Raw genomic sequence first — 22,410 nt, 5'->3', positions numbered from 1 at the left:
TACTTGGCTCTGAGCCTCAGTCTGCTCATCCGTAAAACAGGACGATCCCCCCCTGCAGCATTGTCGGGGAACAAAATGACAGGACACGCCAAGGAGCCTAGTACGATCCCTGGCATTAGTGGGTGCTCGGGAAACACCTGTTATGTCAGAGTCTAGGCAAACCTGAATTTTGTTAAAAATGCCTCTGCATAATCTACAGAGTTCTGGCCGTCCCCCCTTCTGGCATTCCCTGGGGATGTGTTATGAGATACAGACATGACTCAGTGCTAATAGTAGAAAGCTCTCAGGGGTGAGTGGGACATACCTAGAGCTCCTTACATATACATTTTATATCCAGAAGCAGAATCCCACCACCTTAAAGTCAGGTGGGCCATGGCTCCAGGGCAGATGGAGTCTCTCCTGGACCCCAACATAAAAGCAAAGAGCCGGTGGGGCTCTTTTTATTTTTGCTCAGCAGGAAAGCAAACATCTCTTTCTTTTTAGTGTATTCGCTCTCACACCGCATTATTCAGAGAGACCTTCCCATGTAGACACATAAGAGAAAAGAGAAGCTTTCCACTCTAGGAGGGACATTCGTAATGGGATTCGGCTTAGTTCAGTTGGTTAAATTCTTGGGAGGAACACAGGTGTGTCTCATACTTGGGTGCTGAAGGAAAGACACATTCAGCCCGGCTGGAACCATAAATGGGAGCACCTAGTGGCCAGACTGCCCGCCAAAGAGAGCGGTTGTCAGAACAGAAGGGAGACTTCACCTGCTTGTGGGGTACCCCTTGCAGCCTGCCATTTTGTGCCCACTGGCAGAATTTCAACACATTTGTTCATAGTATAGGAAGGCAATCTGCCTTATTTTTGCTTTTAGTTATCTCGGTACTGCCATAAAATTAAAGAGGAAAATTAATTGTCTCTCCTTAAATTATAAACACCTGTATGCTTTTTTGGTCTCCTAGAAGTATGTTTCCATTTAGAACAAAGGTTTTTCTTTGATTCAAGGAGCTGTAATCTCATTCTCTACTTGTGTTGGAAGAAATAAAGAGACACACATAAAAACCCACAAGGAAAGCATTACCAGAATTTAATTATATTAGTAATCGAGTGTACATCATTTGTATAAATGCCATTTCTGAGTTTTTGGATAATCAGGCGAGTTCCTAAGGTACTTGGATGGACTTTCCTGGTCTTGCCTGCAATCATCTACATGGGACTCTTAAGATCAGTCTGGAGAAAGTTCCGGGATCGCCACTGCCATCTGATATTGTAGACTCTCTGGCAGATATTGGCACCCAAGTAACATTTTATTGACTCCATTTGGATTTTCGTTCTTATGGTTTCAACCTTGCTTTTTATAACACATACCAGTCTGTCCTTCTGCACTCAGCTCACATCCAAGCTGTGGCTTGCAGAAAGCTGTCTAGTGGTTTATAAAATCAGATTCCTCTTGACAATCAGGCCCTTAAATGTATTTTTAGACCTTTAGACCAATTGGCTGAAGCTGAGAGCTTAGCTTTGGGCTTTTTTTTTTTTTGTCCCTGAAGAACTCATTCTGGTTTTGAAAAATTGCTTTTTTTTTTTTTTAACTTAACATGACACTTATGTAGTGACAGGAAACCTGGAATCAGATCTTTCAGGAAATAGAAGCATCATTTTGTGCATTTTTAAAAATTTACAGCACTCTCCCATTTGGAATGTACACTTCTCCTCAGCTACGGCAATTTGAATTTAATAGAATTGGAAGTGAGTCTTCATCACTTTCCCTCTGAAGGCTTTTGAGGCAGGGGCCGGGAGAGGGGACGGATTTTGTTCCTCCCTGTAGAGACAGTGCTTACTTCCCCAGTTAAGGAAGTTTGTTGGCCTCAGAGGCGCTCCGGGTTTCCCAGGACAACAAGAGAGTAAAACGTGGCATATGCTTGCAATGGGATATTTTGCAGTGGGAGCAAGCACCAACCCAGCACACGGGTTGCTCTCAATAATGTAATGTTAAGTGAGAGAAGCAGAAAATAGAACAAGAAATACCTATTTGGTTAAAACAGATACACACAAACAACGTTACATGAGGCAGATGCATATTTAAGAACATATAACCGATGAACAGGTGTCTCTGGGGGAACCGGGATGGGGGAAGGGACAGGCAAAGAGGGGAAGCGTGAGGAAAGAAGAGGGGGTCTGGCTCGGTGCCAGGGGGACAGTCAGGACATGGGCCAGTGAGTGACCTTCTGCCCCAAGGATGAGGCGTTCTGTAGAAGGAGGCTGCTGTAACTTTCTCGTTAAAAGTGCTAAGACCTCCACAATCAGTTCAAGTAATCATTCCCGATCTTGGCCACACGTTTTAGTCATCTGAGAAGAACCTGAAGATCATTAGAAAAAAAAAAAAAACAAAGCCAATTTCCTGGACCTAGCCACAGCATTTCTGGCTTAATTGGATCACAAAGGGACCCAGGCACTGGTCTGTGCCAGAAGCTCCCAGTGGTTTCATTGAGTAGCCAGGGATGAGAACCACTGAGTTAAGTTTCTTAAGGGGGGAAAAAGGGCGTGGCAGGGTGAAAACACCACCGTGCAATATTCAGACTTGCCTTTTCTTTTTCCGTTAGGTTATCAGCTCAACTCAGCTGAATGTGTGGATATCCGCTTGAAGAGGGTGGTTCCTGACCATTACTGCCATTACTACCCCGAAAACGTGAAACCAAAACCCAAACTGAAGGAATGCAGCATGGACCCTTGCCCATCGAGGTTGGCATCATCACTCATAGTTTTTACTCTAAAAAGAAACAAATCAAGTGTGGCCCAGACCCATCAGTCTTTGCAGAGTGACATTTGCACCACGTGACCTTGAACACACGCTGGTGGCTGTGACCTGCATTTGTCACCCAGCTCACGCAGTCCAGCGCTCTCCTATCTGGCGGCGTGTGCCTGCGCTCGGAGATTTGCTCCTCGTCATGACCCTCCTTGAGTATATCCTGCACACCCAATAGGAGAGGTCTCCTCATCCAAGTACGAGGACTTCTCCATCTGCTAGTCATAAATATCTCGAGCTCACCATTTTCACTTTTAAACTGGGTCACCCATGACCACGTTTTGACTTTCGAAGTGTTCACGTTAAATTCGGTATAAATAATGCATTGTGCAAGGAAGTGAAAAGTTTTAATGCCAAAGCAGAAAAGCTATGCATAAATGATCCCGTTGCATAATTTAGTACCTGCTGACTTGGATTGCCTGGGGAAGTTTCCTGGCTTTACTACAGTATCTTAAAATAACAGCACAATATCAAGTCCCAGAATCCCCCAGACATCTGCCAGCTGGCTGCAGCAGAAGTGTGTGAGTGGAAAAGGAAGTGCTCTCAGTAGATTTCATTTCCTATCACTGAGCTGCCCATTTCCTGTCATCCCAGGTGAACGTAATTATTCATAGAGACCTTTTTAAAGGACAAACTCTGTAAAATAAAATGTTTCTCTGAAGATTCTACTAATACGATAGCGTGTTAATATCATTAATATATCAAAAAAAATTTAGATGATAAAAACATAGATTTATCTAAATTAAGAGACACTCTTTCCTTCGGCTAATACATACCACTAGTTTCTGAATTTTCATAGACCTGGGGATGGCGTGTGCCAGAGATGTTCCTGAAAACCAAAAAGATGGTGGCTGAGTTTTTGGGAAGAGTTTACAACCCTATGCGTATTTAGTTTTCAGTGTGAAAGAGCTATGTCTTTGGGGACGTCAAATCCATAGTGGTCGAATTAATAAATATGTTAATTGATTGAGAAATGACATTGTCACAATGATTTCATTTGTAGTGACGGATTTAAAGAGATCATGCCCTACGACCACTTCCAACCTCTCCCTCGGTGAGTCACGTGTTTGCCTTTTCCATTCTGCAGTTTGCTCTAAGTAGTTTGCAAGGAAGTGTATCCTATCTGTAGCAATAGTCTAAAATGTAAGAGTGGTAGATATTAGATCCTTTGCAGAGAGCTAAGTTTCCCTTAGCAGACTTCAACTCCATAATAAGGGAGATCTGTCTAAGAATTAGGTGGAATGCGCCCCCTCAAACAGCGACGTCTCCTGTCACTGGGCATATCAAGCGCCCCTTGGATGACTGGCCATGAGAAAGGGAGCTCAGTCAGAGATTTGAATCCCCTCTGATGCCCGGATGACTACTTTCTGACCTTCGGTTTCTTTGTTTTCTCTAGTAGTACCGTCTGTTAGTATTTATAGTGGAGAGACGGTTTAAAGAATGCTTTCACACTCTATGTTAACCAATGAGATTCTCAGAATGGCCCTGTGCAGGGGCACGAGGGAAGATGTCGCATTCCCTCCTGACAGTAGCCTCGGGGACAGAGGCGTGAAGCACCCTGTGACTATAGATTGTGTGTGGCAGTCACGACGGAAGTCTCATGACTCCAAGGCCTGCGTGCTTTCTGCTGAACCACAGCTGGCCTCTCTCCCCTTTGCAAGCTTGAACCAGACAGGCAAATGACACATAAATAATGTGTTTTTATTTGTTTGCTTTTGAGCTGGGAACATAATCCTTGGACTGCGTGCTCGGTGTCTTGCGGAGGTGGGATTCAGAGACGGAGCTTCGTGTGTGTGGAGGAGTCCATGCACGGGGAGATTCTGCAGGTGGAGGAGTGGAAGTGCATGTATGCACCCAAACCCAAGGTCATGCAGACCTGCAACCTGTTCGACTGCCCCAAGTGGATCGCCATGGAGTGGTCTCAGGTAAGATTTGAGGACAGGACACTTGTCATTAAATCTCAGATTTTAATGAACACTGGCTGGGTGTTATCGATCCTTTTTTCACATACCTCCTAAAAGATGTTTGCAAAGTTATATACCCCTTCCCATATATTTGGGTTGACATCTAAAATTTTTTTAAAGATTTTATTTATTCATTTATTTGAGAGGAGCGGGGAGGAGCAGAGGGAGAGGGAGAAGCAGACTCCAGGCTGAGTGGAGAGCCCGCCGTGGGGTTCGATCCCATGACTCTGAGATCATGACCTAAGCCACCCAGGCACCCCAACATCTAAAATTTTTGTATAAGTTTGAATAAAAAGTATCAAAAAAAGTCATTTCTTTTTCTTTTTTTTTTTAAAGATTTTATTTATTTATTTGAGAGAGAGAAATTAAGAGAGAGCACATGAGAGGGGATAGGGTCGGAGGGCAAAGCAGACCCCCCGCCGAGCAGGGAGCCCGATGCGGGACTCGATCCAGGGACTCCAGGATCATGACCTGAGCCGAAGGCAGTCGCTTAACCAACTGAGCCACCCAGGCGCCCAAGAAAGTCATTTCTAACATGTTGTGAATGCAGGCATTTTTTAAAATAAAAGTGTTACGGCATTTAAAAAAATGTGTCCAGCAGAATGTAAATGCCATGTTGATTTCTACCCTTGCCATCTTTCCCTTAAAAAATACACAGAGAAGCTCTTCTTGAACAATTTGGATAGTTTGCATTTTTTCCCCTTGAACTTGAACTTTCAATCCACTCTCCCTGTAGAAGTTTATCCTAATATAATGTACCGTTATGCTTTATAGTCTTTTATTGATTACACTAGTCTACTTTTCTCCAAGAAAATATGTATAGTGATTGAAATTAATTTTATTTTATTTGAAATGAATTTATTTTAATTTCCTGTTGCCATAAGGCTCTAAGTATTAGAAATATTCCCCTGGGTTGTTATTATCAAAACAACATAGATTTTAAATTTTGGTAAACAGTTTTACACATATAAAGTAAATTTTCAATTGAAATCAATCTTTCTAGAAAATGAGGGGGGCTTGAAAAAATAGTCCATTGCCAGAATAAGACATGGGTTCAGCAGTAATTTTGTTCTTAATTTTTACTGCAGATTTCTTGGTTTGTTTTGTTCTGCATGTACACACCGGGAAAACTTGTTCACATAAATAAGTAGACTGAGATGGGGGGATTTTATTATAGCAAGATTATTCAGGGGGCGCCTGGGGGGCTCAGTTGGTCAAGCATCTGCCTTCAGCTCAGGTCACGATCTCAGGGTCCTGGGATCGAGTCCTGCATCGGGCTCCTTCCTCAGCAGGGAGTCTGCTTCTCTCTCTTCCTCTGCTGCTCCCCCTACTTCTGCTCTCTCTCTCTCTCAAATAAAAAAATCTTTAAAAAAGGATTATTCAGTTCTTGAACTCCTGAGTTACGTGACAAAAATCAGGTCGTGATCTATCATCAGAAATCAACATTTTTACTTCTCTAACCTGCAGAGCTCGTTTTCGGCTCTTAGAAGTCTCATCCATATGTTTTGTGTTGGCTTTAGAGCTTTCTTTTTTTTTCTTTTTTTATTATTTTTTAAAATTTTATTATGTTAATCACCATTAGTTTTTTAATTAGTCATTAGTTTTTGACGTGGTGATCCACGATCCATTGTTTTCACATAACACCCAGTGCTCCATGCAGTACGTGCCCTCTTTAATACCCATCACCGGGATAACCAATCCCCCCTCCCCCCTCCCCTCTAAAACCCTGTTTGTTTCTCAGGTCCATAGTCTCTCATGGTTCATCTCTCCCTCCGATTTCCCCCCCTTCATTTTTTCCTTCCTTCTCCTAATCCACCACCCCACACCCTCTTCAATATCATGACTTTATCATCACTCATAATTTCAAAATAGAGGGTTGTCACCCAAATCATCTCATTTACCTTTCTTGGCTCTTGATACTTCTCATTTCTTTTCAAAAATCAAATACATTCTCAGTAATGAGAATTAGCTATCATTAAGGATATATTCAGTTCCAGAGTGGAGTTCTGGAAATATAAATACTGACCACATTGTTGCGGTAAATGTCCAGCTTCCTGGGGAGGCTACGAAGGAAGAGACAATACTCCTTTGGACTGACCAATTCTGATATAGTTATACCTTGTAATCACACCATCTTCTTTCCCTTTGGGCAGAAGTTTTCTTTCTTTCTTGACTGATATACAACAACCTCTCAGTGTCATATTTCAAGTCGATAAATCTTGGGGTTGGCGAGTTAGTTTCCCAGAAATAGGGTCTAATCTCACACCTCACTCAGTTCATTAGAATATTTGTTTGGTGGTCCTAAGAGTGGCAAGATGAAATCAGATGTTTCCTGATATTCTTTTTTTTAATCCGTATTTTTAAAAATTCCAGTATAGTTAACATACAGCACTGTATTAGTTTCAGGAGTACAGTATAGTGATTCAATACTTCCGTACCTCACTCAGTGCCCATTATAAGTTCCCTCCTTCATCCCCATCCCCTAGTCCCCTCATCCCCCATCCACCTCCCCTCTGGTAACCACCTCTTTGCTGTCTACTGATACTCCTTGTTTGGAGACGTGAATTTGTTGAAAAGGCCCCTGCATCCTGTGAAACGTGTCTGAGATCATGTAGAAAACATCTACAGGCTTAAGAAAGAATCTTTGAGTTTGATTAATCAGTGGCAAAGTTATGGTTTTGACAACAGGAGGCTCTGGGGTGGAATACCACTCTGCCTCTCGGGAATTCTGTGACCTTGAGCAAGGTCCTTTGGTGGTGGGCGGTTTGCTCCTCTGTCAAATGGGACGGATGCTAGTGAGCTGCAGGTATGTGGGGCAGTTAGTGAGGTAACACCAGCGGGGCAGTGCCTGTCCCTTAGTGGATGTCCAAGGGTTCTTAGCCCCTCTCACGATGGATCCAGAATTGGTCAGTCCTGAAGTTTATACACTTTGGGGATGACTCTTGAAGAAGAAAGAATGCAAAATATTGGGTATCGAAGTGAATTTTTGTTTAGAATAATCAAAGAAATTGCAAGAAATCACAAATTTTTAAAAAATTGACAATGACCCTAATGTGAACTCTGGACTTCAGTTAATAATAATGCATCAGTATTGGTTCGTCAATTGTAATAATTGTACCACACTAACGCAAGATGTAAGTAACAGGGGGAACTGTAGGGAGGGGTGGGGGCATATCAGAACTGTGTACTGTCTGCTCAATTTTCCTGTAAATATAAAATGGTCCTAAAAATAAAGTCTATTAATAAGAAAAACCCACATACATATTCACATATATACTCACCAACATATGTAGATAAATTGAAAAGATATCCTAGATTTTCATGACATGAAAAGACTCCATTGGCAAAAGTGCCTTCCAAATCATAATAAATAATGCAAGAAAAAAAAATACAACACAAACGTCACATGAAAATTCATAAAAAGACAGGAAAATATTTTATTAATTCTAACTGCTTGACATTTCTATAGTATTTTTTTCCTAACCATTTTGGCTGAATACTCTTTGGTGACCTCTTCATATGATCACAGTTTTGTAAGATAGATTTCTTTAGACAGAATAGAAAGATAATCCTCTAGAGTGATTGATCAGAATTTGATTTTTTAATTGACAGTTTAAAAAAGTTTTTTTTTTCATTCTCACAAGTTGTTTTGGATAATGTCATAAAAATTTTTAATCAAATTTGAAAACTTATATCAAGTTTCTTTCATATTTGAGCAGAAAGATTTCAGGGCATTTCAGTTTTTCTTGTGCTGTGACCTCAACTGAAATACTTTTCAAATTGAGAATTGGAAGGAGGCCTTACAAGGGAGGGGCCCTGAAACATAAGAATCACAGGAAATCAACTTCTACCCCCTTCTTTACGTGGTTGTCTGGTGGTCTTTTGTGTTTAGTATTCATTTCAATGAGTGGCTCTCCTTCGCATGAGTCATTAATACCTTTGTGGGTCTGTTCATGAGCAAGAATTTCACTGGCTTCTCATTTCTTCTTTGAAGTGCACGGTGACTTGCGGCCGAGGGTTACGTTACCGTGTCGTTCTGTGTATCAACCACCGTGGACAGCACGTTGGGGGCTGCAACCCGCAGCTGAAGTTACACATCAAAGAAGAATGTGTCATTCCCATCCCATGTTATAAACCAAAAGGTAAGTTTGTGGTGCATGTTGAAGTGAAATCAAATGGTGTTTTCCAGCTCTCATTTGAATATTACAGCATTTCCATTCAACTTACTTTCTTAAAAATTGGTTTCACCCACAGATGGCAATAGACCCGTCCACCTGGGTAAAGAAGCTAGACCGATGTGATTAAGTGATGGGGGTGGGGTGAACTGAGCTCCTGTTGACTCAGTGCATGTAGAGTGGCTCCTATCCATCCGGGCTTATACTAACATTTCTTGGTGGACATAGAATAATTTGATCTAATCCCTGTTTTGAAGAAAAAGAAGTAGGGTGAACAGGAAGAGAAAAAGGTGACATGGGGGTAGAAAAGGAGAAGAAGGATAAAGAGAAAGAGGAGCAGGAGATTTCCCCCAGGGTTCTCGTTCTTTGTTCCGACAGTATTTTATACATATTCTTCATTGTGTGTCCTGTTGCCTACTGTGGAATGAATAAAGACTCAGCTCCCAATCTAGACTGATAGATGCTTTTAGAGTTTTTTGTTGTTGTTGTTCCTATTTGTTCCACATAAATTAGCAGAAATGGGTAGCATCCATGAACAGGAAGTCTTGACATCATCTCTCAGATATACATTCCTCTCTATACAGAATTATTGCCATCTAGTTTAGTGAAGTATTTCCAACCCTTATGACAAGTTATTTCCTGTCTGGAAATGAAAGAGTGATTATTCCCACCTGTTAGTGTCAAGAAGTCTTCTCATACCTTAGAAAGTATAGTAAAATTCTCCTTCATTATTTCTGGGTTCATTGTCCATACAAATAGCCTTACAATGAACCACTGAACAAATATTTATTTACTGTGTCTGCCTTCCAGAAAAATCACTGGTTGCCATGGAAGGGACAAATCCCAGTTCTAGAACTTTCACCAGTGGAGTCTTTTCTCTTTCCTGGTGCGCTTGATGGTGCTCTCATAGCCATGTTCTCAGTGTCTGCAATTTCCCTGCAGCAGTACAAAAATGATTTCCTTTCTTATTTCGTAACTAGTGTTTCTTTCTTCATATCTTAGGAGGCTTAAAAGGGGCTTGCTCCTGCATGATGGTTGTAATTGGTAATGAGCTCCCTCAGCAATTACAACAATAAAAATTTAAGTAAATCAGAGCACAGATTCCGCTCCTCCCAACTTTCCAAGCATTTTTGTTATTTGATTTTCTCCAGTGATTTCTTTATTCATGGGCAACAAGAATTTGTGGCAAAAGAGAGCAAGCTGATATGGTTAAGTAAGAGCTTTAATATGTAAACAACAGAGATTGGTTTTGGTTTATAAAAGGCATTTTTTAAAATAAAAGGCATTTTTATGTTCGCTTGGAGAACGTGTTCAACTGTGCTATGGGATCATCTGGTTGCATTTGGATAATGTGTTAATTAAAAAAATATATGACAGAAATGTCTGGTTCACCCCAGAAGCTGCTTCATGTGCTAAAAGATTCAGCTTGCATTTGCAAAGTATGACTGCTTTATTGATGAAACCTTCAGCAAACAATGATCATGTATCCAATTCCCTTAAGCTTGTTGTTTATGTTCCTTTTTTCTTAGAAAAAAGTCCAGTGGAAGCTAAGTTACCTTGGCTGAAACAAGCACAAGAACTAGAAGAGACCAGAATAGCAACAGAAGAACCAACGTGAGTCCAGGGCCTTTTATGGGAGCAATCAGGGCATAGCCAGTTAACATGATATATGTAATTTTTGTACTCACTGGAGCACAGTGATACATTTCAAATCCAAATGACCTGAATTCTCAGACTCTAGAGACCCTGAGCTGGCTAGAATTCTCCTCTCTTTCGCAATTCAGCAGTCCCACTTTGGCACTATTTGTGAGAAGCACATAAAAGAACAATGTTTGTTAACTCAAAGCAGACCCAGTGGTCTGTTACAATTAAGAGATTGGGGATAATTCCTAGATCTATATTAACACATATGATTTGACCAAGGACCATGACAATATTATATAAATCAGTCAATCAATCATTCCGTGGTTAAGACATGGCCAATCTCTATAAAACCAGTTTCGCTGAAATGCATCAGGGTGGCCTGAGTAATTATAAGGAGAAATCCCAGAGCTGCTATGGCATGAGCAATAGAAAGAATATGGCGCTACGTATCTTGGAGCCTAGAACCACCACTTTTAATTATGTGACCTTAGACAAGTATTTAATTTTTCTGTGTCTCATCCTATAAATGAAGCACATTGGACTTGACCTCTCCAGGGTCCATTCCAATTCAAAAATCCAGGGACTTCTATCCACATGTGATTTGGCAAATCCAGAGTGTAATGGTGTCAGTGGAAATTGAGAATCAAGAGCAAATCAAAGAAACCTCTGGATGCAGAGGGATAGGGATCTAAAGAGAGCAAGGAATCCAAGGTTCTCTGAGATTTTTCATCCAGGAGTCTAGAAGAATGACAGCACGAATGACAGACTCAAGTAATTGGACAGGACAGCCGATTCCCTGTCAGACACGTCAAGTCTGTGGTGCTGACGGCTATTTACCAAGAGAGCATTCACAGAGTGTTGTAGGAAAAGGGATCTCAAAGGTAATAAGGTAATATGGCCAGTCTCCCGCTCAGAGCAGGCATTTCTTTGTCAACACCCTCAGTGACATGCAGAGCTCCCTGCATTGAGGCAGCTCATTCTTCCGTTGAACAACCTGAATTATATGCAGGATTTTTCTCTGGTTAAGCTAAATACACCTCCTTCAAATTTCTGCTTTCTGAAAGAGAAAAAAACAAAAAACCCATGTCTATGCCTCAACCCATGTGACAGGTTTTCACAAATTTAAAGAAAGCTGGATCCCAAGAGTGTGGTCTTTCCCAAGCTCATCACTCTTAGCCTTTTCCAGTGGTTTTCATGTGTTGTTTTTAGATCCCTTACCAACCTCATTGCTGGTTTCAGAACATGCTCATTTGTCAATGTCCCTTCCAACTGGAGTCCAGCCCAGTGAGCCCCAGGGGAATGTGGATTACTCCTCTTTGAGAAGGCACCATGCCTCTGGTGATACAGGCCAAGAGAATTGGCATACCCCCCTTAGGACATGCGCAGAACTTTTCCACATGGACTAGTGGCAGGCTTGGAAGTGAACCCAGAAGAAACTGTAGATGCTGTGAGGTGAATGACCCCAGAGTAACTGACTAAAGAGAGAGGGGTTCTGGGCTCATGACAGTAGCTTGGTGATCTAGAGGAGGGGGGATGTTGCAAGAAGTGGGTGATGCGGGAGAAGGAGTAGTGAGCCGAGGGAGGAGGAGACCCAAGGAGGGACCATGGTTGGAAAGACCAAGGCAGTAAAGAGTTTAAGGAAGGGTGTAGATCTCTTAGAAAGTCAAGGAAAAATGATGCAGATGGAGAAAACGCTATCTAGATGGGCAAGAGAGTCTTTTCCAGTTAATTGTAGAGTAGTATCATTCCAAGGGTAGATATGTAAACATTTCAGAGATTTAAGACATGAATTCCCAATTAGAAGGAGGTGGGTATTTGAGTACTGAAAAAGGAGTACAGATTGGTAGGGAAGTTGATGGAAAGAAGTGGTTCTATGGATGTTTGATTTTTGTTATTGTTTTTTATATGAAGTTAGGATGGCCTTAAATATATACGTATTTTTAAAAAGATTTTATTTATTTGGCAGAGAGAGAGAGCAGGAGAGCAGGAGAGCAGCAGAGGGTGAGGGAGAAACAGGTCCCCTGCTGAGCAGGGAGCCCGATGCGGGGCCCAATCCCAGGACCCTGGGATCATGACCTGAGCCCAAGGCAGTCGCTTAACCAACTGAGCCACCCAGGCACCCCAGGATGGCCTTAAATATATTAAAAAATAAAAAGGGTTGTAGACAAGTCAGTTAACATGTCTACACCTCCCAACTGTACAGGAAGGGTGTTAGGCTCAATACTACCAGAACCTTCTCCCGGCTCTGATCGCCTGTGATTCTGTAAAGGAAGGAACCCGTGGAAAGAAGGAGATTTGAGACAGCTGAAGGGAGTGTGTAGTTGTCATGCAAGGAAGGTTATAGAGTTCTCAGTCTAGAACGATGCATCCTACTTGGATCTTCTGTCCCCAGAACACAACTAGATTATAATGGCAACTCCTCCCGTATGTCCTCTCTTGGCTAATGGGGTTGCTGTCCAGTTCCCCAAACCACAAATATGGGGTCATTCTTGCCTCTCTCTCATTCTTCCCTTATATGTAGTTAACTACTGGTCATGACAATCATATCCACTAAAATCTGTCTCCATTCCAGCCCTTTTGCTCTGTTCCTACTACCATCCTGTCCAGGTCCTGAGCTCACTTCCCGGGACACAAGAAACAGCCTTCTGATTCGCTTCCCACTCAGTCCCCTCAAACCCATCCATCCCACAGCTCCTGGACAAGTCTAGCTAAGGCACAAATCTGAGTCTTTCTTTCCAACATTGAGAATATGGTTCCCCATCACCCAGAGATTTGCACTCATCCCCAAGGCCAACCAGACTTCACGGGGGGCATCACCCTTCAGGGCTCCCAGCGTCCTCCCTGAGCACTTCCTTGCTTTGCCTTGAGTGGGACGCTGCAGCCGCAGTAAACTGCTGGTTGTGTCTTACCGACAGGAGGCTGCCACTCACCCCCACGCCCCCCATTAATAATGCTTTTATCCGAGGAGAGCTGACGCAAGGTCACTTTGGTTGCAGGTGTACGTCACAGTGATTCTACAAGTTTCTACATTGTGCTGTGCTCAGCGCGTGCAGCTGCTGCGTGTCCCCACACAAGGCAGTTGCCATACCCCCGGCGGTACTCCTTATGCTCTGCCCTTCCGCCCCGAGCCTTGCTCGTCCCACCAGCCCTTCAGTCACGCTCCCTTCTCTGTTGGGAATGGGGGCCACCTGGCGAAGGCTTTTTTTTTTTTAAAGCTTTTTTTGTTACAGAAAATTTCAAGCTTATATAAAAGGGGAGAGGACAGTATAATGAACCCCCATGTGTCCATCATCCGGCTTCAGTAGTCGTCAGCAGGTCGCTCGCGTTCTGTCTCTGCCACCAACACGGAAGCCAGACTCCAGACAGCGTAGCATTTCATCTGTAAACCTTGCAGGATGTGTCTCTAAAGAAGAAGGACTACTTCTTCTATTTTTCTTCTTCTTCTTCTTCTTCTTCTTCTTCTTTTTCTTCTTCTTCTTCTTCTTCTCCTCCTCCTCCTCCTCCTCCCTCCTCCCCTCCCTCCTTCCTCCTCCTCCCTCCTCCCCTCCCTCCTTCCTCCTCCTCCTCCTCCTTCTTTAATAACCACAATACCATTTTAAAGTCTGGTCTTCAAATCACTTCCATCAGAATCACCTGTGGCACTCCTGAAATGCAGATCTCTGGGCCCCACGGGGCAGACTCTGGGTGGGTGGGGGAGGGGGTGCTTTGTCCCTAGCATTTTTTTTTTGGCTCTGCCGGATACCTTTTATTTGTTTATTGTTTTGTGGTAAAATATCCATAACAGAATAGGTGAAGGGGGATGAAGGGGTACAGGCTTCCAGTTATAAAATAAATAAATCCGGGAATGAAAAGTGCAGCGTAGGGACTACCGTCAATATTTCATCACTTTGCATGGTGACAGATGGTGACGACACACCTATGGTGGGGATCGTTTCGTAATGTCTAAAACTGCCGGCTTGCCCTGGCGTGCACCTGAGACTGATAGGCTGTCATACATCAGCTGTGCTGCACTTTCAAAAAGGACCGTTTTAACCGTTTTTAAGGGCACGGTTTCGTGGCATTAAGTGCACTGACCTGGTTGTGCAGTCAGCACCGCCCCCTCCGGAGCTGCTTCATCTTCCCCAGCAGAGACTCTGTCCCCATGAAGCACTAGCTCCCCAGTGCCCCCTGCCCCCCCCTTCTGCTTTCCACCTCTAGGAATTTGTCACCAGCATTTTTAGCAAGTACCCCGGGTGACTTGGGAAGGTGCATCCAAGTTTGGGAACCACTGGATCGGGCCATCTGTAGGGTCCTTTTCACAGTCTGAAAATCCTGTTCATTGTATGGAATTGGAAGGGGCAATAGCATGTGAGCTACAGTGGGTTCAGGCCCTGTGTTCATTCCAAACCTGCTCGTTCTGTCAGCCCACCTCCCTGTGCTGATGGTTTCCTCCTCCCCTTAATCCCCACGCAAAGCCAAAACGCCCTTTCCTCCTGGAAGACAGCACCCCTTTCTCTCCAGCATGGGAGACTGAGCCCCCTGCACCTGTTCCCGGCCCTTGAGGCTGCCTCCTCCCTGCTTCTTCCCTCCCCGTCTCCCTCTGTGGTCTCTCTGCAATTTTCCTTTATAATTCACGCTGCTGGCGGATGCTGGCCTGTTCCTGGCTGCCCAGTGTGAAGTTTATAGTTTCCTCCCACCACTTCTGACTCTATTCATTCCCTCGATTTCCAAACAAAACCGCAACATACCTCGGCTTCCAGTTCATCCTTCTATAACCGCTGTCTTTTGTGGTTTGGGGATGCTTGCTTGTTGACAATGACGGACAAGGGGGAACGTAGCTATATTTCAGATCCCTCGAGGAAAGCCTGCCAAACCTGCCTGGAGAAGATAAATATTTCTGCCTCTGCGGTTTACCATGGCCTGAGCTCTGAATTTACACAGGGAGTGGATGTTCAAAAGCTTTTTTTTTTTTTAATTAGGAAAATAAAAATTATAGCTTATAAAGCTACGCCAGGAGAACTGCAATGTTGACCTTTCAAAGCTTCCAGCTGTGGAATGTGTTGACGGTTGATACGGTGCATCGTTGTTTTAAAAGATCTTCCCTGGAGACGTCCTCGATTCTTTGGGGTGCGAGATCTTTCTGCAGCTGTGTTGCCCTTTTCCCATTTTTCATATGTGAAAACCAAGGAAACAGGACAGGGTTAGAGCACTTTGGATGTTTTCTTCCCTGCTATTTTAGCTTCTCCATTTTTGGAAGCTGTATTTGCTAAAACCAAATCATGTCTTCTTCTAGACATCTGTTTTTCTCACGATGGTCCTAACAGCTAATATTGAGGATTTCATTTGTGCCGGGGTCTATGTGGATTGACTCATTTAATTCCAACAATTTGGTTCCAACACCCCGTGAGGAGGTGTTACCATTAACCTCACTTTAGAGGTGAGGACACCAAGGCACAGAAAGACTAGGGCATTGTCCAGCATTTCAGAGCTGTTAAGTGGTGGACAGTGATTCTCTGGCATGTGATTCTAGAAGGAGCTCCAGTTTAATGTTAAGTGACTTGAATTCAAGCTTTGCCCATCCTTAGGTTGGTCTAATAAGGTAGACAGAGAATTTAGTGGTTATATTACCATACTGTGAGGTTTAGGGGTCAGGGATAGCTTCTTGGGAGAGATGGTGCATGAACTAAGGTCCTGAGATGTACATGGGTGTCAGGTGAGCAACATGTCAAGTATTTGGGATTGCATGCCAGCCAACTGGTCCACAGGGCCATGCCTGGCCGCTGGTGTACTGAGTGCGGAGAGGGGCCTGGAGGCTAGAGCTCGAGGCAGCAAGGATGTAGCTGGAAACAAAAGCACATCTTGGAGGTCTTCATAGTTCACTAAGGAGCTTGGACTTCATGTGGAGGCAGTGGGAGGGTTTGAACAAGTGATGTCATCATGATTACATTTTAGAAAGATCTTTCTGGCTCTCTGCAACTTGTTACTGATCATTCACTATGATCAAAAAAAAAACAAAACAAAAACTGCAGCCAATCTCAAATTGCACATCTCTCTCTAGATAGGACATATCTGCTGGGGTGGAATTTCTGGGACAGAAGATAAGCACATCAAAGGCATTGAATTTCTATGGTCAAATTTCATTCCAGAAAGTCAGTATGTGTTTGCCTGTCCATGGCAGTCCTGGAGCCCACCCTCTTTCCCACACATTCATCAAAATGGGGAAATGACCTTTTTAAAAAAAAAAAAAAATGCTGTTTTCTAATACAGTTGACTCTTGAGCAACATGGGTTTGAACTGCGGTGGGTCCACTTACACGTGGATTTTTGCAGTGTGGCACCATAAATGTATTCTCTCTTCCTTATGATTTTCTTAGTAACATTCTTCTCTCCAGCTTACTTTATTGTAAGAACACAGTATGTCATAGGTATAACATACAAAACAGGTGTAAAGACTGTGTATGTTATGGGTAAGGCAACAGTAGGCTGTTGGTTATGAGTTTGGGGAGTCCGAAGTTATACGTGGATTTCTGACCGTGGGCAGGGAGTGAGGAGGGGGTCGGTGCCCCAAAGCCCCGAGCGGTTCAAGGGTCAACTGTAAGTATACTATACTTTTCATGTTTTCATGGTGTACATGTAACTTTGATCCATGGGGAATGTGATATGTGGTGTCTCTCCCCAATAATTGACGAATTGCCCAGCACTATCCGACAATAATTTGTCCTGCCCACTCTGATTTCACAGGGCCTTCATTGTTCAAACGGGGTACCCCATTGCCAGTCCCATAGTATTGGAGTTACTGTAACTTTTTAGTCCTTTTTTCTCTCAGGCTGTGCATGGGCAGTGTAATTGTTAATTCCTTTTAAACATGCTCCTGACTGTCCTCACCTAACCTCCCATAACAACTTGAGAGTTGTCTTGTCTGTTTCCAGCCTCCCCAAAATTGGATCAGAACCGCATTCATTTGCTAAAATAATTAAGGGGGCGGGGAAACAAACATTTTACAACTTGGAGTCTTTCCATTCGGAGGCATGTGCTCTTCTCGCCGGTTATTCCAGTCTCTGCGGTTAGAACCCCCTTCCGTATTTTGTGGTTTTAATCAAGTGGCCTGCACTTTCTTACAGAGTTTTTATTCACCAACTCAATTTTCTTACGTGTTTTAAGCTTCAGTTCTTTTTTCATCTGTAAAGTTGGGAAAAAACAGTACTTGTTCAAAAGGTTGTGAAAATTATATTCAAATAATACATGTACTGTTCTTAGCATGGCAGGTGTTGGCTGAATTCTGGGAAACGTGGTAATTTTAGGACAGATAGATAGGTAGGGACTATTTTATTGAACTCTGATTTTTTTTTCTAAAAATCTTCAATTAACTTTACTGTTTCCCATAGTTATCAACTCATCATCAAAGAATAACTTCATCTCTTCTTTCCAAAAATTTATACCAGTCTTTTACCTTTTCTTACCCTATTTTGTTATTCCTTATACTTCAGATTTCATTTATTTATAATATATTAAAGATATATTAAAGATATATAAGAGAGAGAGAGAGACTGTGAGCACAAGCAGGGGGAAGGGGAGAGAGAGAGAGAAGCAGACTCCCCGATGAGCTGAGAGCCCAATATGGGGCTTGATTCCAGGACCCCGGGACCATGACCTGAGCTGAAGGCAGACAGTTAACTGACTGAGCCACTCAGGTGTCCCTAAACATCCCATTTCTATTGATGTCTCCATCTTTAAAACGAGTGCGTTGACATAGGTTGCTTTATTACCAACCTATTTCAAAGTTCCTGATTTTTTTAAAAAAAGTTTTAGCCAGGTTAGAAAATTCAAACCTTTTAAATTGCTTTGGCTGCTGTGAAAATTCACTGCAAACCGAGTGGTTTAATACATATTTGCCAGCTCAGTTCAGGAGGTGAGGAGCCCAACAGATCGTGCCAATTCCCCTGCACTGGGTCCCGCCAAGCCAAAATCAAGAGCCTGAGCGCCTCTCTGGGGTCCCTGGGGGAGGATGTGCTTCCAGGCTCATTCGGGTAGTTGGCAGAATTCAGTTCCATGCAGTCGTGGAATTGAAACCTCCACTTCCTTGCTGGCTCCGGGAGTTGTTCGCAATTTCCAGAGGCTGCCTGCATTCCTTGGCTCCTGGCCCCTTCCATTTCTGAGCCAGCAATGGCGGGTTGCGTGCCCTTCACGCTCTGAATCTCTCTTGCTCTTTTCCTGCATCTCTCAGACTCCAGCCAGAGAGGCTTCTCTGTTTTTAAGGCCTCATGTGATTAGATTATCCTGCTAGGACAGTCTCCTTATCTTGAGGTCCATAACCTTAACCACATCTGCAAAATTTCTTTTGTCATGCAATACAACATATTCATAAATTCTGGGGACTAGGGTGTGAGCGTCTTTGGGGTGGCCATTATTCTGCCTAGAATTCTAGGTTTTTAGGTTAATCATTCTTTATCACTTTTTTCCTGGAAGACAGTGTGCCTTTCCAAGCTGTGTTTTAGGCAGTTTTTAATCTCTTTTTACATATTTTATTTCTGAACACTTTTTCTGTTTCTCATGGGTTGGAACCTCTACTTGAAGAATCCAGGTAACTTTAGTATCAGATTCTTTGGATTCTCTCTCATTTTGTCTCTAAAAACTGCCATTTTAAAAAGTCCATTTTGGGGGCATCTGGGTGGCTCAGTCAGTTAAGTGTCTGACTCTTGATTTTGGCTTAGGTCATGATCTCAGGGTCGTGAGATCGAGTCCCAAGTCCGGCTCCACACTCAGTGCAGAGTCTGCTTGAGATTCTCTCCCTCTCCTTCTGCCCCTTTCCACACTCATGCTCTCCCTCTCTCAAATAAATAAATAAATCTTTAAAAAAATAAAAACTAAAAAATTAAGAAGTCCGTTTTGGAGAGGTGTGATTTGCATACAGCAAACTGGGTCTATTTAAAGGATGAGCTTTAAAAGGTGCAAACAGCCCTACGACCACAGCCTTGGGCGTGATACTGAACACTTCAGTCACCCCAGACAGTCCTCTGGGCAGCCTGTCCTTCCCCTCCACCCCTCTGATTGCTCCAGAAGCTTCTCCCTCTCTCTCTCTCTCTCAGCACTGTCAAGTCCTGCCTGTGTCATCAATCTGATCATCAGCCTTGATTCTTCTGTGTTTTCCAGGTTCTGAATTCCTGATGAGACTTGGAACCATGTCCTTAAGCTTCACAGTTTATATCTTCAGCTCCATAGTTTCCCATCTTACTCTGTCGTTTTATCATCTCGTGTCTAAACTCTCATGGTAGGGAAGTGCTATTCCAAGTTCTGCTGCCGAGCGCAGACGTAGGGAACCTGCTCTGTTTCTCTGGTTGTGTTTTGTGTAGACGTGGTGCTTCAGATGTTTTCATGCGGCTCTGTTCCTTTTTTAATCCTTAAACATTTTTTTCTGTGATGGAAAAACAAAAGAAGACTCAGAACTGCATGAACACTGTAATATCTTTTGTTTAAACAATAATAGGAGCCCCTGGGTGGCTCAGTCAGTTAAGCATCTGACTTCGGCTCAGGTCATGTTCTCAGGGTCCTGGGACGAGCCCCGGGTCAGGCTCCCTGCTCACTGGGGAGCCTGCTTCTCCCTCTTCTGCTGCCCCTTACCCTGCTTGTGTTCTCTCTCTCTCTATCAAGTAAATAAATCAAATCTTTAAGAATAAATAAATAAATAAACAATAATAAATTAAAAAATTTTTTTAAATCCACAGAAGAAAATCATGCTAGTGTATGCCTAAAGTTTGAGTTACCATAGCTTTTTTTTTTTTTCCCCTCTGAAATCACTCATGGCTAATCTGGACAGCTCTCAGATCTGATTTTTAAGAGGACCCTTAAAAGGATCTCTGAAAACCAACTTGAAACATCCTGGTTGCCTTAGGAAAGCACTGAACGCAACCACCTTTTGCCCTGTTGGGAAATGAGGTGAGCCCTCTCTCCGGCCCCGTATTCTGTCAGGGTTCTGGATCCCAGGAGACCCAGGAGTCCAGCCTGAATGAAAAAAACCTACTTCTCATTAAAGCAAAATCCCAAATTTTAAGTTTTTATTTCTAAGGAGAAAGGAGAGGAGAAAAGTAGTGACCATAAAACTACAGTACACACAAGGTTAGAAAATTGAAACCTTTTCAAGCTACAAATAAGAAGTGGAAGCTCCCCCTTTACACTCTAGATCCTGACACGTGGAATCACTTCCAGAAAAGAGGAATCATACAGGAAATCAACATATGTAGACGTATGTGCTATAGATATATAGTTATATAATATATACACTACATATGCATATGTATACCTGTGTGTATTTAGACAAAAAATCATAGTATGTGAACTACCCCATACTTCATTTAACTGTCTCTAAGAGGAGCTATTCCTGCTCAATTAATATAGACCTACACCCTTAAAAAAGTACTTTATTTTAGAGAGAGAGAGAGTGGAGAAAGAGAGAGAGAGAGCACAAGCAGGCTTGTAGGGACAGAGGGAGAGGGAGAGAGAGAATCTCAAGCAGACTCCCTGTTGAGTGTGGAGCCCAATGCGGGGCTCGATCTCACAACCCTGAGATCATGACCTGAGCTGACACCAAGAGTCGGATGCTCAACTGACTAAGCCATCCAGGTGCCCCATAGCCACCTCCTTCTTTTAATTGACCTCATATTATTACATTGTATGGATTCCTTGTCTTAAATTTTTTTTAAAGATTTATTTATTTATTTTAGGGGAAGGGCAGAGGGAGAGGGAGAATCTTAAGCAGGCTCCACACCCAGCACAGAGCCCAACTCGGGGCTTGATCTCACAACCCTGAGATCATGACCTGAGCTGACACCAAGAGTCGGATGCTCAACTGACTAAGCCATCCAGGTGCCCCATAGCCACCTCCTTCTTTTAATTGACCTCATATTATTACATTGTATGGATTCCTTGTCTTAAATTTTTTTTAAAGATTTATTTATTTATTTTAGGGGAAGGGCAGAGGGAGAGGGAGAATCTTAAGCAGGCTCCACACCCAGCACAGAGCCCAACTCGGGGCTTGATCCCACAACCCTGAGATCATGACCTGAGCTGACACCAAGAGTCAGATGCTCAACCGACTAAGCCATCCAGGTGCCCCATAGCCACCTCCTTCTTTTAATTGACCTCATATTATTACATTGTATGGATTCCTTGTCTTAAATTTTTTTAAAAGATTTATTTATTTATTTTAGGGGAAGGGCAGAGGGAGAGGGAGAATCTTAAGCAGGCTCCACACCCAGCACAGAGCCCAACTCGGGGCTTGATCCCACAACCCTGAGATCATGACCTGAGCTGACACCAAGAGTCAGATGCTCAACCGACTAAGCCATCCAGGTGCCCCATAGCCACCTCCTTCTTTTAATTGACCTCATATTATTACATTGTATGGATTCCTTGTCTTAAATTTTTTTAAAAGATTTATTTATTTATTTTAGGGGAAGGGCAGAGGGAGAGGGAGAATCTTAAGCAGGCTCCACACCCAGCACAGAGCCCAACTCGGGGCTTGATCCCACAACCCTGAGATCATGACCTGAGCTGAAATCAAGAGTTGGATGCTTTCTAGTTCTACTGGGGAAAACATCAAGGGAAGAAAAGAGCATTGTGCAAATATTATTTCAGTAACTCCTCCATCCTGGGAAGTCGGGCAAGCCCCCTCCTGGCCTAGGAGGGCTAGGAGAGGGAGAGAAGGAGTTTTCTGCTAACAGTTTTCAACACAATAAACAAAATTTGGGGGGTTTACTGGTAGTTCTTTCCTGGGCTCATGCATAGCAATGGTGTTTCATTCTGCTGAGTGGAATGTACTGTTTTGGACAACTGTGATGATGTCTTGTCCGTGGAGAGAAGGTTGG

General features: G+C 43.1%; 1 protein-coding gene across 9 annotated transcripts in view; it reads left to right on the top strand.

Annotated features, from left to right (window-relative positions):
- The window catches only part of ADAMTSL3 (ADAMTS like 3), a 372,820-nt gene that overhangs the window by 225,063 nt on the left and 125,347 nt on the right, over window positions 1-22,410 (top strand). For all 9 annotated transcript variants that reach the window (XR_010404803.1, XR_010404802.1, XR_010404804.1 and 6 more), the window contains exons 11-15: window positions 2,586-2,724; window positions 3,792-3,842; window positions 4,509-4,713; window positions 8,747-8,894; window positions 10,457-10,541. Coding sequence is in view for 6 of the 9 variants with exons in the window: in XM_064569802.1 (XP_064425872.1) it covers window positions 2,586-2,724; window positions 3,792-3,842; window positions 4,509-4,713; window positions 8,747-8,894; window positions 10,457-10,541 (628 nt within the window). In the remaining 3 variants the exon portion in view is untranslated. The remainder of the gene's footprint in view (window positions 1-2,585; window positions 2,725-3,791; window positions 3,843-4,508; window positions 4,714-8,746; window positions 8,895-10,456; window positions 10,542-22,410) is intronic.

Source organism: Mirounga angustirostris, unplaced genomic scaffold (genome assembly GCF_029215605.1).
Source record: "Mirounga angustirostris isolate CCGP_5_RB_7025 unplaced genomic scaffold, mMirAng1.0.hap1 SCAF_9, whole genome shotgun sequence".
Taxonomy (NCBI): Eukaryota; Metazoa; Chordata; class Mammalia; order Carnivora; family Phocidae; genus Mirounga; species Mirounga angustirostris.
This window is presented reverse-complemented; position numbering and strand designations above follow the sequence as displayed.